Below are 14969 nucleotides of genomic sequence, written 5' to 3'. Positions count from 1 at the left end.
GTTTTGGGAAAAAAAAAAAAAAAAAAAAAAAAAACACAGCTGTGTTAATGCTATTGACAGATTGCATCATATATGTAATAGATTTTTTAGTTTGCTCGCACTGCTAAGCACTGGCTGTATCTAAACTTACTATAACATAACGAGAACCACATAAAAACAACTCTTAATTTACTACTTCCCATTAAGCAGTTATATTAAAGTGCTGCTTTAACAATTTTTGCTTTTTAGTCTCAAATTGGGAGAAAGGCTAAAAGGGTTACAATCTCTGTAAGGCTCTTTGGGGAGATTAGCCTTTTTTCTGTGCCTCGGTCAAATCAATGGTACTAAGTGAACACACTTAGAAGCTTTATAATGCAAAAGTTGATGCATCCGGGATCCTTAACACTTTAGATGATAGCCTTTTGCTGTTTAGTTCACCCATAACAGACAGTTTAGTCTTAGGAAGATGCATTTGTAAAATAAGTCATGGTTTTCTTAAGTGAAGTGTAGTCCACTTCATTGATCAGTACGAGCATGGTCATACTTATCACGTCTCTATTTATTTTACAATATGGGGGAAAAAAAAAAAAAAAGTGCAATATTCCCGTTCCTTGGTTTTTCAAAGACCACAGATGAAGGATCACTAGCGATGAGATATAAAAGCTAGCCCCTATATGGCAAGAGGTTAGTTGGTGATGCAACTCACAAATGCCCACTAATTACTGAAATATCAGTTTTTGATTACCTTACCTTTTAGAGGCCCAAGGCTTCATTCACAACAAGGCAGCACATTTGCGCGTATTTGTTCTCCGCTTTTGCCACACGTCCCCATTAATTTCAATGGGTTTCTATATGTGCGACAAACGCGAAAAAGTAGTGCAGGTAGCAAAATGTGAGACATGCATTCCGTGGGTTTTTTCTTCTGCGTTTGTGCGCGTTTCAGCGCGTGCAAATGCACAGGAAGAACGCACGTACTCCTAGCCGTGTTTGGGTTGCCATTAACTGGTAATGGCAACACAAGTACGTTTCGTGTTTGTGAGCGTTCCCACAGCGCCTAGGTGTGAACCGAGCCTAAGAGAAAAGAGGATACTGAACACTATTAGTATGTAAAAGGTTGTTCTCAGCATGAAATGTAAAAAAGTATGAAGCCAATTCTTCACTTACTCCAGCAGCGATAGCACCAGGCCTACGGTGTGTTTTGCTTTGTCCATGTGATGCTGGTTGTCCACTATATCCCCATCTTTTCATTACTCCCTGAAATCCTTTACCAATCCTGCAATAAAAGACGCAAAAAATTAAAAATGTGTAATGATAATGTGGGTTTTACATCATCCCATAGCAGGTACATACTGTATTTTTTTCAAGTAAATCATAGGCCGAGTTAAGTAAATATTCCCATTAGGGATGCACAAATACCGGTTTTTCGGTATCAAGTACGAGTACCGATATTTAGCTTTTGGTAGTCGCCAATACTGGTACTTCCACTAGCAAGAAGCAGCTTACCGGGCAATCAGGAAGCTGGGCAGCGTGTTATTACCTGCTGAATGGCTTCTTGATTGCCCGGTAAGCCAGCTCAATGCTGTTTGGTTGGTGATGTCGGCTTCCCAAACAATCAGCATGGAGCCGGCTTCCTGACCAATCAGGAAGCCGGGTCATTACTTGTGGCCTGGCTTCCCGATTGCCCGGGAAACCGCCTCCATGCTGTTCGGCTGGCTCAATACTGATTGGCTGGGAAACCGACTTCCTAGCCAATCAGCATGGAGCCAGCTTCCTGGTCAATCCGGGAGCTGGGCCGCGGGTAATGACTTGTGGCCCGGCTTCCCGATTGCCCGGGATGCCGGCTACATGCTGATTGGCCGGGAAGCCAAATCATAACCTGCGGCCCGGCTTCCTGATTGGCCGGAAAGCCGGCTCCATGTTCCCTCGTGGCACTGCTGGTCAGAGGAAATCTCCCTCTGACCAGAAGTTCTGCTATCAGGATACGTATTGGAGCATTTGGGGGAGTACGAGTACTTGCCCAAATACTTGGTATTGGTGCATGTCTAATTTTCAGGCCTCCTTCCTATAAGATCTTTCCTAATTAAATCTAAAATGCTGGTAGCAAGGACAAGGGAAAAAGTAAGAGATATTTCTTATAAAGGACTATTTTTTACCGATCTTTACAATATTCCATTTGCATGAATACAAAACACAAAGTTTAAATTTCAAGTATAGTAATGTAATTTTGTAATAAACAAAAAAAACACAAAACTTTAAGTTTTGGAAGGGGCATAAGAGTTTGAGGCCTGAGGCCACGGGGTTTGAGGCGCAAGACCTCAAGGGTTAAGGCCCCAATCAGTGTCTCAATTTACAGATCAAGCAATGGGTCCTTGCACATGTCCTGTATCCCATGACAAAACATGTGCTTCTCTACCTTCCAACAAGACCTACAAAGCGGCAGGCATTAAGATGTTCAGCTCGATCTACATTCCTCACTTGACCTAAGAGTTGATATTTGCACTCAGCGTGCCCTAGATTTAGAAGCACATAGTGTGTTCTTTGGCATCCTCCTCCCCCTTCCCTTCGTTAGCCGACGGAGCATGGACGGGCGGAGGCGGGCTGGGGCGGAGCAGGTGCGGGCACGGGAAATGACTCACCGAGAACGGACTCCACTACACGTCACTGCTGCACACTCTGTGAATACCAGGTAATGACAACAGCGGTACAGCGGTATTGTGTGTTCTGAATTCATTACATGACACGATGTAGCACCTTTTAATGTGAGTGTCTTTAATCTTGTATTTTAATAAAATATTATTGCATATTCCACTATTGGATCTGTTTTTTTGTATTCTCTTATCTGAGCCCCATCCATATTATCCTCGGGATGCCAAAGAACACACTATCATTTACTGTATTTCAAAAATCCTTCCTTAGAAATGGAATTCATATGTATAGCGCCATATGTTTTAAATGCAAGGTAAATTGGGTGTTCTTCATAGATTGTGAGAGCTAAAGTCTGAAGTTTTTGAGTGTGCGATATATTAGCTCTTTACTTGCACCTGTGTCCCTGGAGATCACATTCAAAAATAAGTAGCTGTTTCCATTCCTTTCCTTTATAAAACAATCCTAAATTCAGTCAACAAGATGCGCACAAATTTCTCAGGTGTAACTATGCTGGTATCAGGTGTCAGAAATTAGGTCAATACCACAACATGCAATCATTAAAATGCTCATTGCAACTTCATAAACGTGTTGTCAAATGAACTTTATTCTCAGGCAGGCACTGAAGTGGAACAGTCCTGGGCAGCAGAAAACTGGCAATTAGGAGACCCACTTGCCTTGGTAATTAGCAGCTGCTTTCCTAAATTTATGGATGCGTTTTAGCAGGCATGATGCCCAGTGGGACAGCTCACCTGATGATGCCAACCTAAGCAAGGAACATGCTTTTTATGTAATAATACAAACATACCAAGTGGAAAGTAGGTTAAAAAACAGCGCTTGTCACCACTTAATTGGATCTCTCCATGGCTTTGTTCCTAAAGCCTCTGCTGGAATATTCACTTCTATAAAGGCTTCAGTTTTATGGCCTCTTTAAAAGATGACATTGCGTTACAATTCAATTAAAAATACTTTTAAAATGTATTATGGCAACTCGCTATAAGTCCATTAAGAGTGGCTAGTGACATTGTCTATCTGGTCCACAAATTCCTTACCGTATTTTTCCGTCTATAAGACGCCCCCATGTATAGGACGCCCCCCACTTTTCTTACCCAAAATTCAGAAATCACTATTTTCCATGCTTTTTTGCATAACCGATTACATCCAGTTTAAATTTTGCAGAGTAAGACAGCTGCTTACTGATACCGGTATTTTTTTTTGTTTTCTGACATTTTTATGGGCTCTCTGTTGCATCTGGGCACTGGCTACATGCTCTCCGCAGCATCAGCTGACGTCGGGTACATAAGGCTCATGATTGGAGGAAACCTGTTAGCTTGTCTCTGCATTTGGAAGTTTCACTCGTGAGGCTAGTTTGCAGAGGTATCGGCAGTTTCGCAACAGCGGTTCTCCTCTCTGCCCCCCGTGTATAAGACGCCCCCTCCATTTTTAGGTAAATATTTTTAAGAAAAAGTATAGTCTTATACATGGAAAAATACAGTAGTTACCTGGGTACATTTATACTGGAATAGATACATGTGAACACAAAAAGCATAGAGAATGTTTAATTTCTTGTTTTATGTGGCCTCGGTGCCATGAAATCTGCATAAGTGCAGACACAAGGATGAAGGAGAGAGACTGATGACGTCACATGACAAGCAGACAAAACAACCTATCTGCAGAAACTTTTCTTAACAGTTTGTCACTTAGGCGGAATTCACATAGCTGTTTTGGAGTTGTACATTACGCATGTTGATTCTGAATAGTACCCCCATATACCTGCGTTGGCAAAGCACCACAACGCAGTGTAATGCACTAGCCTACGTTGTGTGCTGCATTGCTAAAAATTGTAAATGTCATTTTCTAAGTGCATTAAGAAGCCCATTCAAATAAAAAATGTAAATGGGCCCTTAAATTACACAACCCCAGGCAGATATTTAAAAAAGTAACCCAATTACTGTAGGTACACATTAAAATTATTTAGGGCTGCGAAAATTAACGATTAATTGCTCTATTAATCGTTACTTTTTTTTGATCGGTACTCACCTCTCATAGCTTCAGGTTTTCTTTTAAATACTTGGAAAGCCAGTCACATTATTGAAGAGGATTACTGAGGAGATCAGGAGGTGGGAATTAAGTGTGCTTTTGACCTCCCCCCTTCCCTTCGTTAGCCGGCGGAGCCACTTGTGCCGCTGAGTACTTGTTCTGCACGAGCGCCAGCCATGGCATTGGCCTATACACATACAGCACAGCAATGAAGTAATAAAATTAACTAGGATCATACGAATCCAGCACGTTAATATTCTGAGTTGCCCCACTCAAGCGGCGGCCATATTGAGTGGGGCACGTGAGATAAATAACATGCTGGATTAGTGTGATCCTAGTTCATTTTATTACTTCATTGCTGTGCTGTATATGTATAGGCCAATGTAGTTGGATCCGTATGTGCATTATAATTATTCGAAATAAATCGATTAAAAAATGTTTCCAATAATCAAACACGAAAATTTTTAATCATTACCAGCCCTAAAATTATTCAATGTAATTTTACACAAAACGAGCATAAATACTCAAATCTTTTGTAAGGCGGAACCCCTGTAATTCTTCACAGCAGCCCTTACATTGGAAAAGGAAAGGACTTCACTTTGAAGCAATCGGGTATCTACAGGTTTGCAGATTACGGCAACTTTCTGAACCTGCTTACAGGGGGGGGGGGAATACCATAAACACAAAAATAATATGCTACACCTTAATTGTTTAATCACAGGCGTCAGGCCGGTCATATGATGCACTGGGTCCTGTTACCCTCCTAATCTACCTTAGCGGTGGGTGGTCCTCAATCATGTAGACAGGGTGAGCTTATGATGCCCTTCACTTAAAGTATGTCCTTAGTCTTCGGGGTGAATAACGGTCATAATTGTGGTGAAATTGAACTACTACAGGGGAAAGCTCTGAATTGAAGGCAAATATTGCAGTATAATCTTTTTCTTTTGTTAAAGGAGAACTATGAGGTGAATGATTTCCACTCATCCTCTCATTTAAAGCCGACCTGTGACAAAGAAGCTGTCACAGGTCAGCTCTATCGATCGGGAAGTGAGCAGAAACATGCATCGATCAGCTCACTTCCCGATCGTCTCCCTGCAGGGATTCGCCCCTCATCCCCTCTCCAATCCTCCAGCACTGAGCGGAGGAATGAACTGGGGAGGGTTGGGCACAGCTGGCTCTGCCTCTAGATAGGCAGAGCCAGCTGTCAGTCACGCAGCTGGATGGATCTCGACAGTATTGTCGGGATCCGTCCCGGCTGCGGCGCTCTCAGTATATCGCAGGCTTGAGCTTTGGGTCACGGGAGGATGCTAACTATATGTCCTCCCGTGACCCTAAAGAGAACTATGGGGAAAAACACTTACCCCATGCTTCTCTTTTAAAGCTGCTGGAAGACCTTCAAATAGATTTAAAAATTAGCCCTGTGTTTGGCTTTAAAGTCACGCATTTTTGTAAAACAGCATCCATCTAAGTCAAGTAAAGAGCAACATTTATTTAACACTAAGGGCTTGTTCACACCAAATGCAGACCAGATCTGCATGAGTTTCTGCACACGCAGTGAAGTGTGTTTTGCCGCATTTTTGAAGCATTCTGGCCCGTTTTTGAAAATAAAAATAAATATATATATACATTCTTTTTAGCCTAAAATGGGCTTTTAGTGCGTTCCAGGGCTTTTGCATGTGTTTTTGATGCGTTTGCATGTGTTCCAGAGCAGGAAAAATAAGGCTTGCTGCAGTTTTTTTACATGCTCTGGAACTGAACTCTGCGGTGTGAATTAGAGCCCAAAATACCATTGGAATACATTGAATGCCGTTTTGATCCGTTCTGTAACTGCTCTGCGTTTGGTGTGGAGGTCCATTTATGAAGCAGAGAATGTGACTTTCCCAAACATTCGCTGGTGGAGAATCAATCACTCCCATTTAAAGCACATGTAACTAGATCAGTGGTTCTCAACCTGTGTAACCTCAGGACCCACATTTGTCCTTGGTCATTAAGTCGCGACCCAAAAATAGTTTCACATTCGCAGTGATACCTAACCTGTATGGCACAATCGTCCTTTAAGTACACACGCATGCCCCATGTGCACATGTTTATTTGCAGGCAGATGGTAGGGCGGCAGGGTTGGTTTTAATTTCTTTTTTTAAATTTTTATTATTTTTTTATCACTTTATAAATTCTCTCCATCCTGAATGAATTTGCCAGGGGACCCTGAAAACTACGGAGGGTGGTGGTGCGGGGGGGTGGTGATGGTACGCCACACAAGTAGGCTGCTACAAGTGATCTGGGCGGCTATACTTATAGAAAATGAGCAGCAGAGCCCCTGCTAATGCTCCCCCCCCCCTTTCCCAGCTTCTGCACTGACAGGGGAAGAGCTAGCAGCATGGACATTATGATCTGTTTTTATCTGTTCACCACACATTATTAACAAAACTGCAAACCTCTCCCTGCCAGCCTGCCTACTTCTCTCAGCTTCCATGGTCTCTGGGAAGGCAACACTAACTATTAACACTGGTGTATCCCTACTAAAAAATATAATGCATTGCTGGGACTTGTAGTCCTACATAGATGGAGCTATTCTGCATTGCTACATAATCTTCATACAGCAATGCACAATACCACCAGCTATGCGGGACTACAAGTCCCAGCAATACATTATAATAAAAGTAAGGTATGCAGAATACCACCAGCATCCAAACCCCACCCTATAATGCATTGCTGGGACTTGTAGTCCTACATAGATGGTGCTATTCTGCATTGCTGTATAATCATCATATAGCAATGCAGATTACCACCAGCTATGCAGGACTACAAGTCCCAGCAAAACACACATACACTCTCTCTCTCTTCCCAGCGCCCCCTCCCACTCCAAACTTACCTTCCCTCTCCTTCAGGCCCATGGCCCTCTTCCTCGTCTTGGCGACCAGGGGGTGGAGCTAAGAGACGGCCCTCTTAGCTCCGCCCATAAGAGGCGGGACCAGCTCATTCTCCTCTCGATATTATTCCGCCTCTCCATATTATTCCGCCGCCCGAAAGTGAGGAAATAGTCCCCGATTTCCCCGGGTCAGTTCACGCGCAGGGGGGTGTATGAGAGGGAACAGTTTTCAATATATAGTTCCCACAGGCTGGCTCGCACAAATCACCCCTCTATGTCTCCCTCCTGAACATGGGCTGCTCTTTGCAGGAAGGACGCCGCGACCCACTGCAGAAGGTGTCGCGACCCACTTTTGGGTCGCGACCCATGAGTTGAGAACCACTGAACTAAATGGTTCTCAACCAAAGAATGTTTGTGAAAGTCATATTTTCTGCTATATAAATAGAACCTTTTGTCTGTTTGGTAATATAGTTAAATAACACCCATAAAGCTATTGCTAAATATTAACTGCATATGGCAACACTAAATGCATGCAGAATAGGTGAATTGTGTGGTCCTGTCCATAGTATTATGTTTTGTTTTTTTTTTAATTATTTAATTTCTTTTTTTTCTTATAATTTATAACTTTAATATAGTGCTCTCTCTAAATTAACATTCTCTATACTCCCTATAGAAGTACATTCACAGTAAAAAAAAGAAATAAATCAAATTAGTTCCAATAAACCAAATGCAGTGTAATAATATTATGCATTACAATTACATAACATTGGATTGCTTTAGTCCATTATAAGCCTATCTGCATACTTGATTACAATGAGAAAATGTGCTCTAAAAACCTTGGATTTTACAAAGTAGATCGGATTTGTTTCCCTTTAACAAAGACAGAATTTTACTGTATCACAGAAAATTATGCTTTAACCCTTAGACACCATAACATCAAAGCTTGCCAGTATGTATGATACATATCTGAGAGATTATGTCCTTTCTGCAAAGATTCACCAGGGAAACAATTTGCTGTTCCAGAAAAATCCCCCATAGTTTCCTAGTAATGGGTCCAAAATGGGCCTTAAGCAGAAATGAATTTATTAATGAGAAGTTATTACTGATGCTTTGAACTGAATCCCCAGCCAGCCACACCACCAGGCTGCAACAACCTGACATTGACACAAAATGGGAATCTGTGTCTCAGTAACAGCAGAACTTAACTTGCATAAAAAACAACTTATTTTTGTAAAAAACACAGAATTGCACTTTTGGGGAAAAATAAAATAAAACTCCATATAAAGGGGTTCAGTTTTGTTCCCCTCATAGAGCATGCCAGGAGCCTTGAAACCTGGTGCGCTTTATTATGCAAATAATGAAAAACTCCAGGAAATTAAAAATATAAAAAAACTCACCTTTGCAGTGGGGCAACCCCCGCACTGCAAGTGTAAAGTGCTCGCTTTGTCTAGGGGACTCAAATAAAGCTGTTTTACTTACCTGATCCAGGCTCCCAATGTGATTGGCGCTCACCTCTCTACCCCGTCACTTCTGATGTTGGAATGCCCCTTGACATGCATAAGATGTGATATCAGTGGTCCTTAGAGAGAGCAAAGGGGAGAGGAGGCTGCAGGGACTGGTCTAGCAGTCTGGAGGGAGCACGTGGGTCAGAGGATCAGGTAATTAAAAACAGCTTAAAAGTATCTCCGTAGACAAAACAAGCACTTAACCCTTGCAAACGGGGGTAGCCCCATTGAAAGGGTAAGTTTTGAGCTTGCCCACAGTTTTTCTTTAAAGGCAGAACTTTCTATTATATAAATTACACATCTATAGATGAATAGAATGACTGTAAGGGGTTGCTTCAAATTTCTGCACAGTGTCATGCATTTGCAATGTGCAGACGAGCCGGCCATCAGCACCACGGAAATTAATAATGCTACTCAAAGGGCAGGCTCCATCTAGGTCCTCCACTGGCATTCAAAAGAGAACAGAAATTTGCCTCCATCTAGACCTGTGCTTCCTCCTGCCATGCTCTGCAGCTGCACGGTGATAAAGATTATATGGTAGGACTTTGATGTGAACATTTGTACTAAAGACCATCAGGACTGTTAATGATTGGATAACTTTAATGAATGTAGCAAACACTTGTATCAGATTCGAGAACCACTTGAGTCTAAGCTCCAGGAAACAAAAAGCCACTTATTTGCTTCATATCTCAAGATAAGCTTTCAATGGATTTGAGAAGACTTCATGCACAAGCTTTGACATCAGCTAATGTTATATATTAGACCACACAGAATGCACATCATCTGCTTCAAGTGCATGCTGTCTTTTTCTTAAAATAGAAAAAAAATTAAAAACTCGACTGATTGCTTATCTTGAATAGGTTGCCTTGAAAGATTTGCTCAAATCCAAGAAGGCAGCCATACAACCAGTGATGTACCACATTAGCTGTGATTTACACACTGGAATACACCTCTATATACACAAAACAAATGAGTATCCTAAAAATATAAGGCAATAAAAAAAACTAGAAAATTAGAAAACAGATAAAATGTATTTCCAATAGGTATATACGGTTTGCTTTTACAGTGCTCTTAAAGTGACACTAAACTCAGGAGTTAAATCTTTAAAAATGCACTCAAGCACCCTAACTATTAACATTAAAGTACGGTAACTTATTTGTGCATCACTCAGCTTTAAATCATCTCTGAATTCATGCTAAATTAAATCTTAAAAAATACCTTAACTATTAACCAAAATGTATCTTATTTGTATATCACTCAGCTGTAGATTTAGAAATCATCTCTGAATTCATGCTGATACTGCCCGTCCTTGTGGAGGTGGCTACTTTTGTTCCTCATGGTCCCTGCGTGTGTTGTAAAGTACCACTCCAAGCTCACTCCTGTAATGGACTACAATCTCACGTTAAATTTACTAATTTGTATTGAGATTATAGTCCATCACAGGAGAGAGCTTGGATCGGTGGCTACTTTACAACACACACAGGGACCATGGGGAACAAAAGTATCCACCCTCCAGAAGGAAGGACAGTGTCAGCACCAATTCAGAGATGATTTGAGCATCTACAGCCGAGTGATACACAAATAAGATACATTTTGGTTAATAGTTAAAGGTCCTTACATTTTTAAGATTTAACTTTAACTCTGGTGCTCTGTGAAAGAAAACAATTGATGATTTCCAAATAGAAAAAAAAACAACCTATCTTCGGACCTGTCCAAATGCATCAGGGGAGGTGCAAGGTTCATAGGTTTCAATTAATACCACAGACACTGGTCTATACAAGTCCTGCAAGGCCAAGTATTAGGTTCATCTCTTAGCATGATCTATAAGCATTTTATACATGGTGTCCTGCACTCTCACATTGCCAATGCTTGCCAGAGACCTATACTTCTAGGTATGGGACAAAAAAAAAAAAAAATCACACTCAGCCCTTGTTTTCCACAATGCAATGTATAGTGCCTTGATAGGCAACTGACAGGGCAATGGCTCTTAGGTGGGAAAGTGTTTGTCGTGTTAATCCAAGTGCTTCACTATTTTAAGTGCCTGATTCAAAACACAAGATTAGGAATCCTGAATTCAGCTTGGCTGGCATTGTATTTTCATGATTTCCATAGTTCAAAGTAACTGATTTTGAATGAGTATGCAAAAAAAGAGTTTAGACTTTCCTCCGATTTCACTTCTTGCTGCCTGCTTGTTCTGAGCTAGTTTCTCAAAGTATTGAAGCCAGAGACAACTAACATGCTCAGGTCTGTTGTTGTTGAAAAGGTTTGTTGCCTGGTTGTCTTGATAATACTGGTCTGTGCGCAAGAGCAGATGCTCAGGTCGGCAAATTCGGCTACATCTGCGCTCTCGTGAAAATGCCCAGTATTGGCACTGGTGTATTCCTACTTAAAAATATAATGCATTGCTGGGACTTGTAGTCCTACATAGTTGGTGCTATTCTGCACAATCATCATACAGCAATGCAGAATACCACCAGCTATGCGGGACTATACATTATAATAAAAGTGAGCACTATAATCACCAGCATCCCCCCCTACACACACACGAACACACACACACTTCCCCGCACCCCCCCTCTTCCCACTCCAGACGTACCTTCCTTTTCCAGCAGGGCCCTCTTCCTCATCTCCCCGGTCAGGGGGCAGGGCTAAGAGGGTCGGGTCCTTACACAGCAGAATGTGCTGCCCGGCGGTGCCTGCAGCATATTCTGCTGGTGACAGCCTCTCCCACCCCTGCCACACAGCTGCCCATACATGCTGCGGGTGGCTGTGCGGCAGTGAAGGAGCGGCACTCTCGGGGGGGGGGGGGGCCCTCTTCTTCCTCCCTGCCCCCTCCAAGTGGCGGAACGCCAGGGCCCGGTCGCAATTGCAACCGCTGCGACCCTGGTAGTTCCGCGAGTGCTCCATACTTCATCTCACAGATTCCCTGGGTCTGTTCTTTCTCTTTGGGTGAAACCTTTGGAGGAAGAAAAAAAAAAATCCTATACATATTCTAGCCTGTTGCAGGAATTAGAAAAAAATTAAGTCTTGCACACATATACTGAGAGAAATATGGAGGCTGCCAGGTTGACCTCATGAGTAGCTACTGAAGCTAGCTGTTCTGAAGCTAGTTTTAAATGCTGCCAACCTTCAATCCCTATTTGAAGAACCTACACGTTGCTCAGGAGAACATTTCCGTAGCTCCTACATATTACTACTACAAACTGCTTGTGTTATATGGCCCTGAAAGACCATATTAAATCCTAGGTTCTGCAGAACAAATAAGGAATAATGACATTGGGTACACTTTTGGAAAAGAAAATAGCAACATTTATACTACAATTCTTATCTTAATCATTTGTGATATTAATGAATCTATTCTCACTTAGGGCTACTTATTTAATCAAAGTTGGAGATGGAGCACATTTTTAAATTATGTAACAATAAATAAACTATTTTGCATTTTTTTTTTTACTTATGGCCCACTCAAACTATGAGGTCTATTTATAACCAACTTGGAGGATATGTTGTCTACACAGCATTCAGCATCAGAATATAATTTTTATTGGTATTTCTTCAGCATGACATTAAAAAGCAATGTTTCCGAACCTCACAGGGTTTCTTTATCAGGCAAATTGGCAAACATACAAATTGATGTACATCTATATATATCTAGTGCAACAAAAAAAACACCAACCACCTGCGTACGTCATAATTACATCATATTTCCACAAAAATGACCATCACAATGATTACAAAAACTCTGTAAATAGCAAGCTTAATGGTCACATAACGGGGCTGCATCATCTTAGTATGTGCATATTACCTAGCGGTCTAGGGGTAATCCCTGATGGTCTAGGGCAGTGCTCCCCAACCTTTTTATCGCCGCGGACCGGTCAACATTTGATAATTTTACCGTGCCCGCTGAGGGGGGGACGTTGATTGTTTATATTTTAGATTGCTTTGAATTAATAATTTTAATTTAATTGTATTTAAACATGCCTTCAAAATAAAATACAGTTCCACCAAAAAATTAAAGCGTTGGAATTCTTCACCTAGTCCACCACCGAAAAACTGGGCGAGATTACGTTAAAATGTGTGACCACGTCACTGGTCACACATTCTAACGTAGTCTCAAGCTTTGATAGATCACATGCCTACCTGTAATCATTTAATCAGAGAAATAGATTATAATAGGGAACATTACAGTGTAATATTGCCCATTATAATCCACTTGTCTAATTACAAGAAAAAGCATGAAATAGCTGTACACAACTACTATCCCCCCCGCCACATATCTATGACCCCTTTACAACCCCCCATCCACATATCTATTAGGCCTCATTCACACACGAATCGGCCTGCACGTACAGCTCCGTGCTGCGTGCGGGGCCGTACCAAGTAGCTGCCGGGAAGGACAGGTGCTGCGTGTGATTAGAACGCAGCCCCCGTCCTTCTCTATGGGGCTACGCGGCCGTATGCCCCCCTACGCTCACCTCATTTGCAGGCCCGTAGGGGTGCGGGTTTTCTGGCCGGGACGCATACATGTTCCATTCCGGCGGCGTATGGATACGATCACCCGCACCCCTATGGACCTACAAATGGCGAGCGTAGGGGGGCGTACGGCCGCGTAGCCCCATAGAGAAGGACGGGGGAATTGTCTTAGAATTTATACTTTGGGTCAGTCACTTTTAAAGTGTATGCAAACTCAATCTATTTTTCAGCATGTTTGGCATCATGCCTCACAGTGGTATAAAGTTTTCTAGAGCAAATTGTTTTTTTTCCAGAATCTATTGCAAGGTCTCTTACCTGCAATAGTACATCGTGTTATAGGCTGACAATGCTATAACTCTGTGTGTGCTCCTTCGGTTAGCCAATGGCTATATAGTCTATCAGAAAGGCAGCCCACTGGCAAACTGTGGGGGTAATGTGTCTGCTAATAATGAGGTAGCTGCTTAGCAATGTCAGCCTGAAACAAGAAATGCTGCTCCTGGCAGGATCTCCAGGTAAGAAACTCTGCAACAACAAAAAACTGTATACAGGGAGGCATGATGCTGATCACACTGAAAATTAAATTTAGGGTGTACATACCCTTTAGGATTTCTGCTAGTCCTGGTTTAGAATTACTGCTTCCTGGATCAGCTTGACTTTTTCCTAGATCAGCTTCTTGTTTATTGACGAGGTGATATTGCTGAATCACTGTCCAGGAGGTGAAAAGGTGACATAGGAAGCTGCATTGCTGAAGCAGGAAGATAAATTGCTTAATCAATGACTGTGAGGGTCATCAGTCCAGCTTTTCCAGTGTGGAAAATGTGTGTAGAACACAAGGACTCGTATTAATTACAAGTACGACAATTTTTTTTTAATTTAACATTTTTAAACTTGTCAACAGCAGTGCAATCTGTATTGATGCAAATCTATATAATTATATAAAGCAGCAAGAATTGTGCACAGCTCTACGAAAAAGGAAAGAATACATCATTTGGAGCGTATATTAGTATTCTATCACACTGTCAGCTAGACACATAACCATTTGATATTTCAAGGAAAGCAGGGTTGTTCTACACATTGCTGACAGGTTCACTTAAAGCGCAGAATGTCAAATCTGTAAAAATCCATATACTTGATATAACCTGGGAGAACACAACAGCCTAATCAATTACTGTCAAGTTTGTGTTTTTTTCACTACCCAGGAGACAGGCTAAAGAGGCTCCCGAGGGCACTAAATGTATTCAGATTTAAACATACATTAACCAGACCTTTAGAGAAAAAGTATAGGTAGCCATTATGGTATATGCTGAACAGTTCTGGGCAACTTTAAATTACCTGGAGAGAATTACATCACACATAGTACAAAACACTGTATACGAATTATATATATATATATATATATATATATACACACATATATACATATATACACTCACACATACATATATATATATTAATATATA

The 14969-nt window shown here is 41.6% G+C and overlaps 1 protein-coding gene across 1 annotated transcript in view; it reads right to left on the bottom strand.

The window, feature by feature from the left end:
• MRPL3 (mitochondrial ribosomal protein L3) overlaps window positions 1-14969 on the bottom strand; it is an 83084-nt gene that overhangs the window by 28562 nt on the left and 39553 nt on the right. Inside the window, exon 7 of the mRNA XM_018568114.1 lies at window positions 1144-1252. Coding sequence (XP_018423616.1) covers window positions 1144-1252 — 109 coding nt within the window. The remainder of the gene's footprint in view (window positions 1-1143; window positions 1253-14969) is intronic.

Source organism: Nanorana parkeri, unplaced genomic scaffold, assembly GCF_000935625.1.
Source record: "Nanorana parkeri isolate BGI_ZX_2015 unplaced genomic scaffold, ASM93562v1 scaffold1139, whole genome shotgun sequence".
NCBI lineage: Eukaryota > Metazoa > Chordata > Amphibia > Anura > Dicroglossidae > Nanorana > Nanorana parkeri.
Note: the sequence above shows the minus strand (reverse complement) of the source record. Positions and strands in the feature narration are given on the sequence as shown.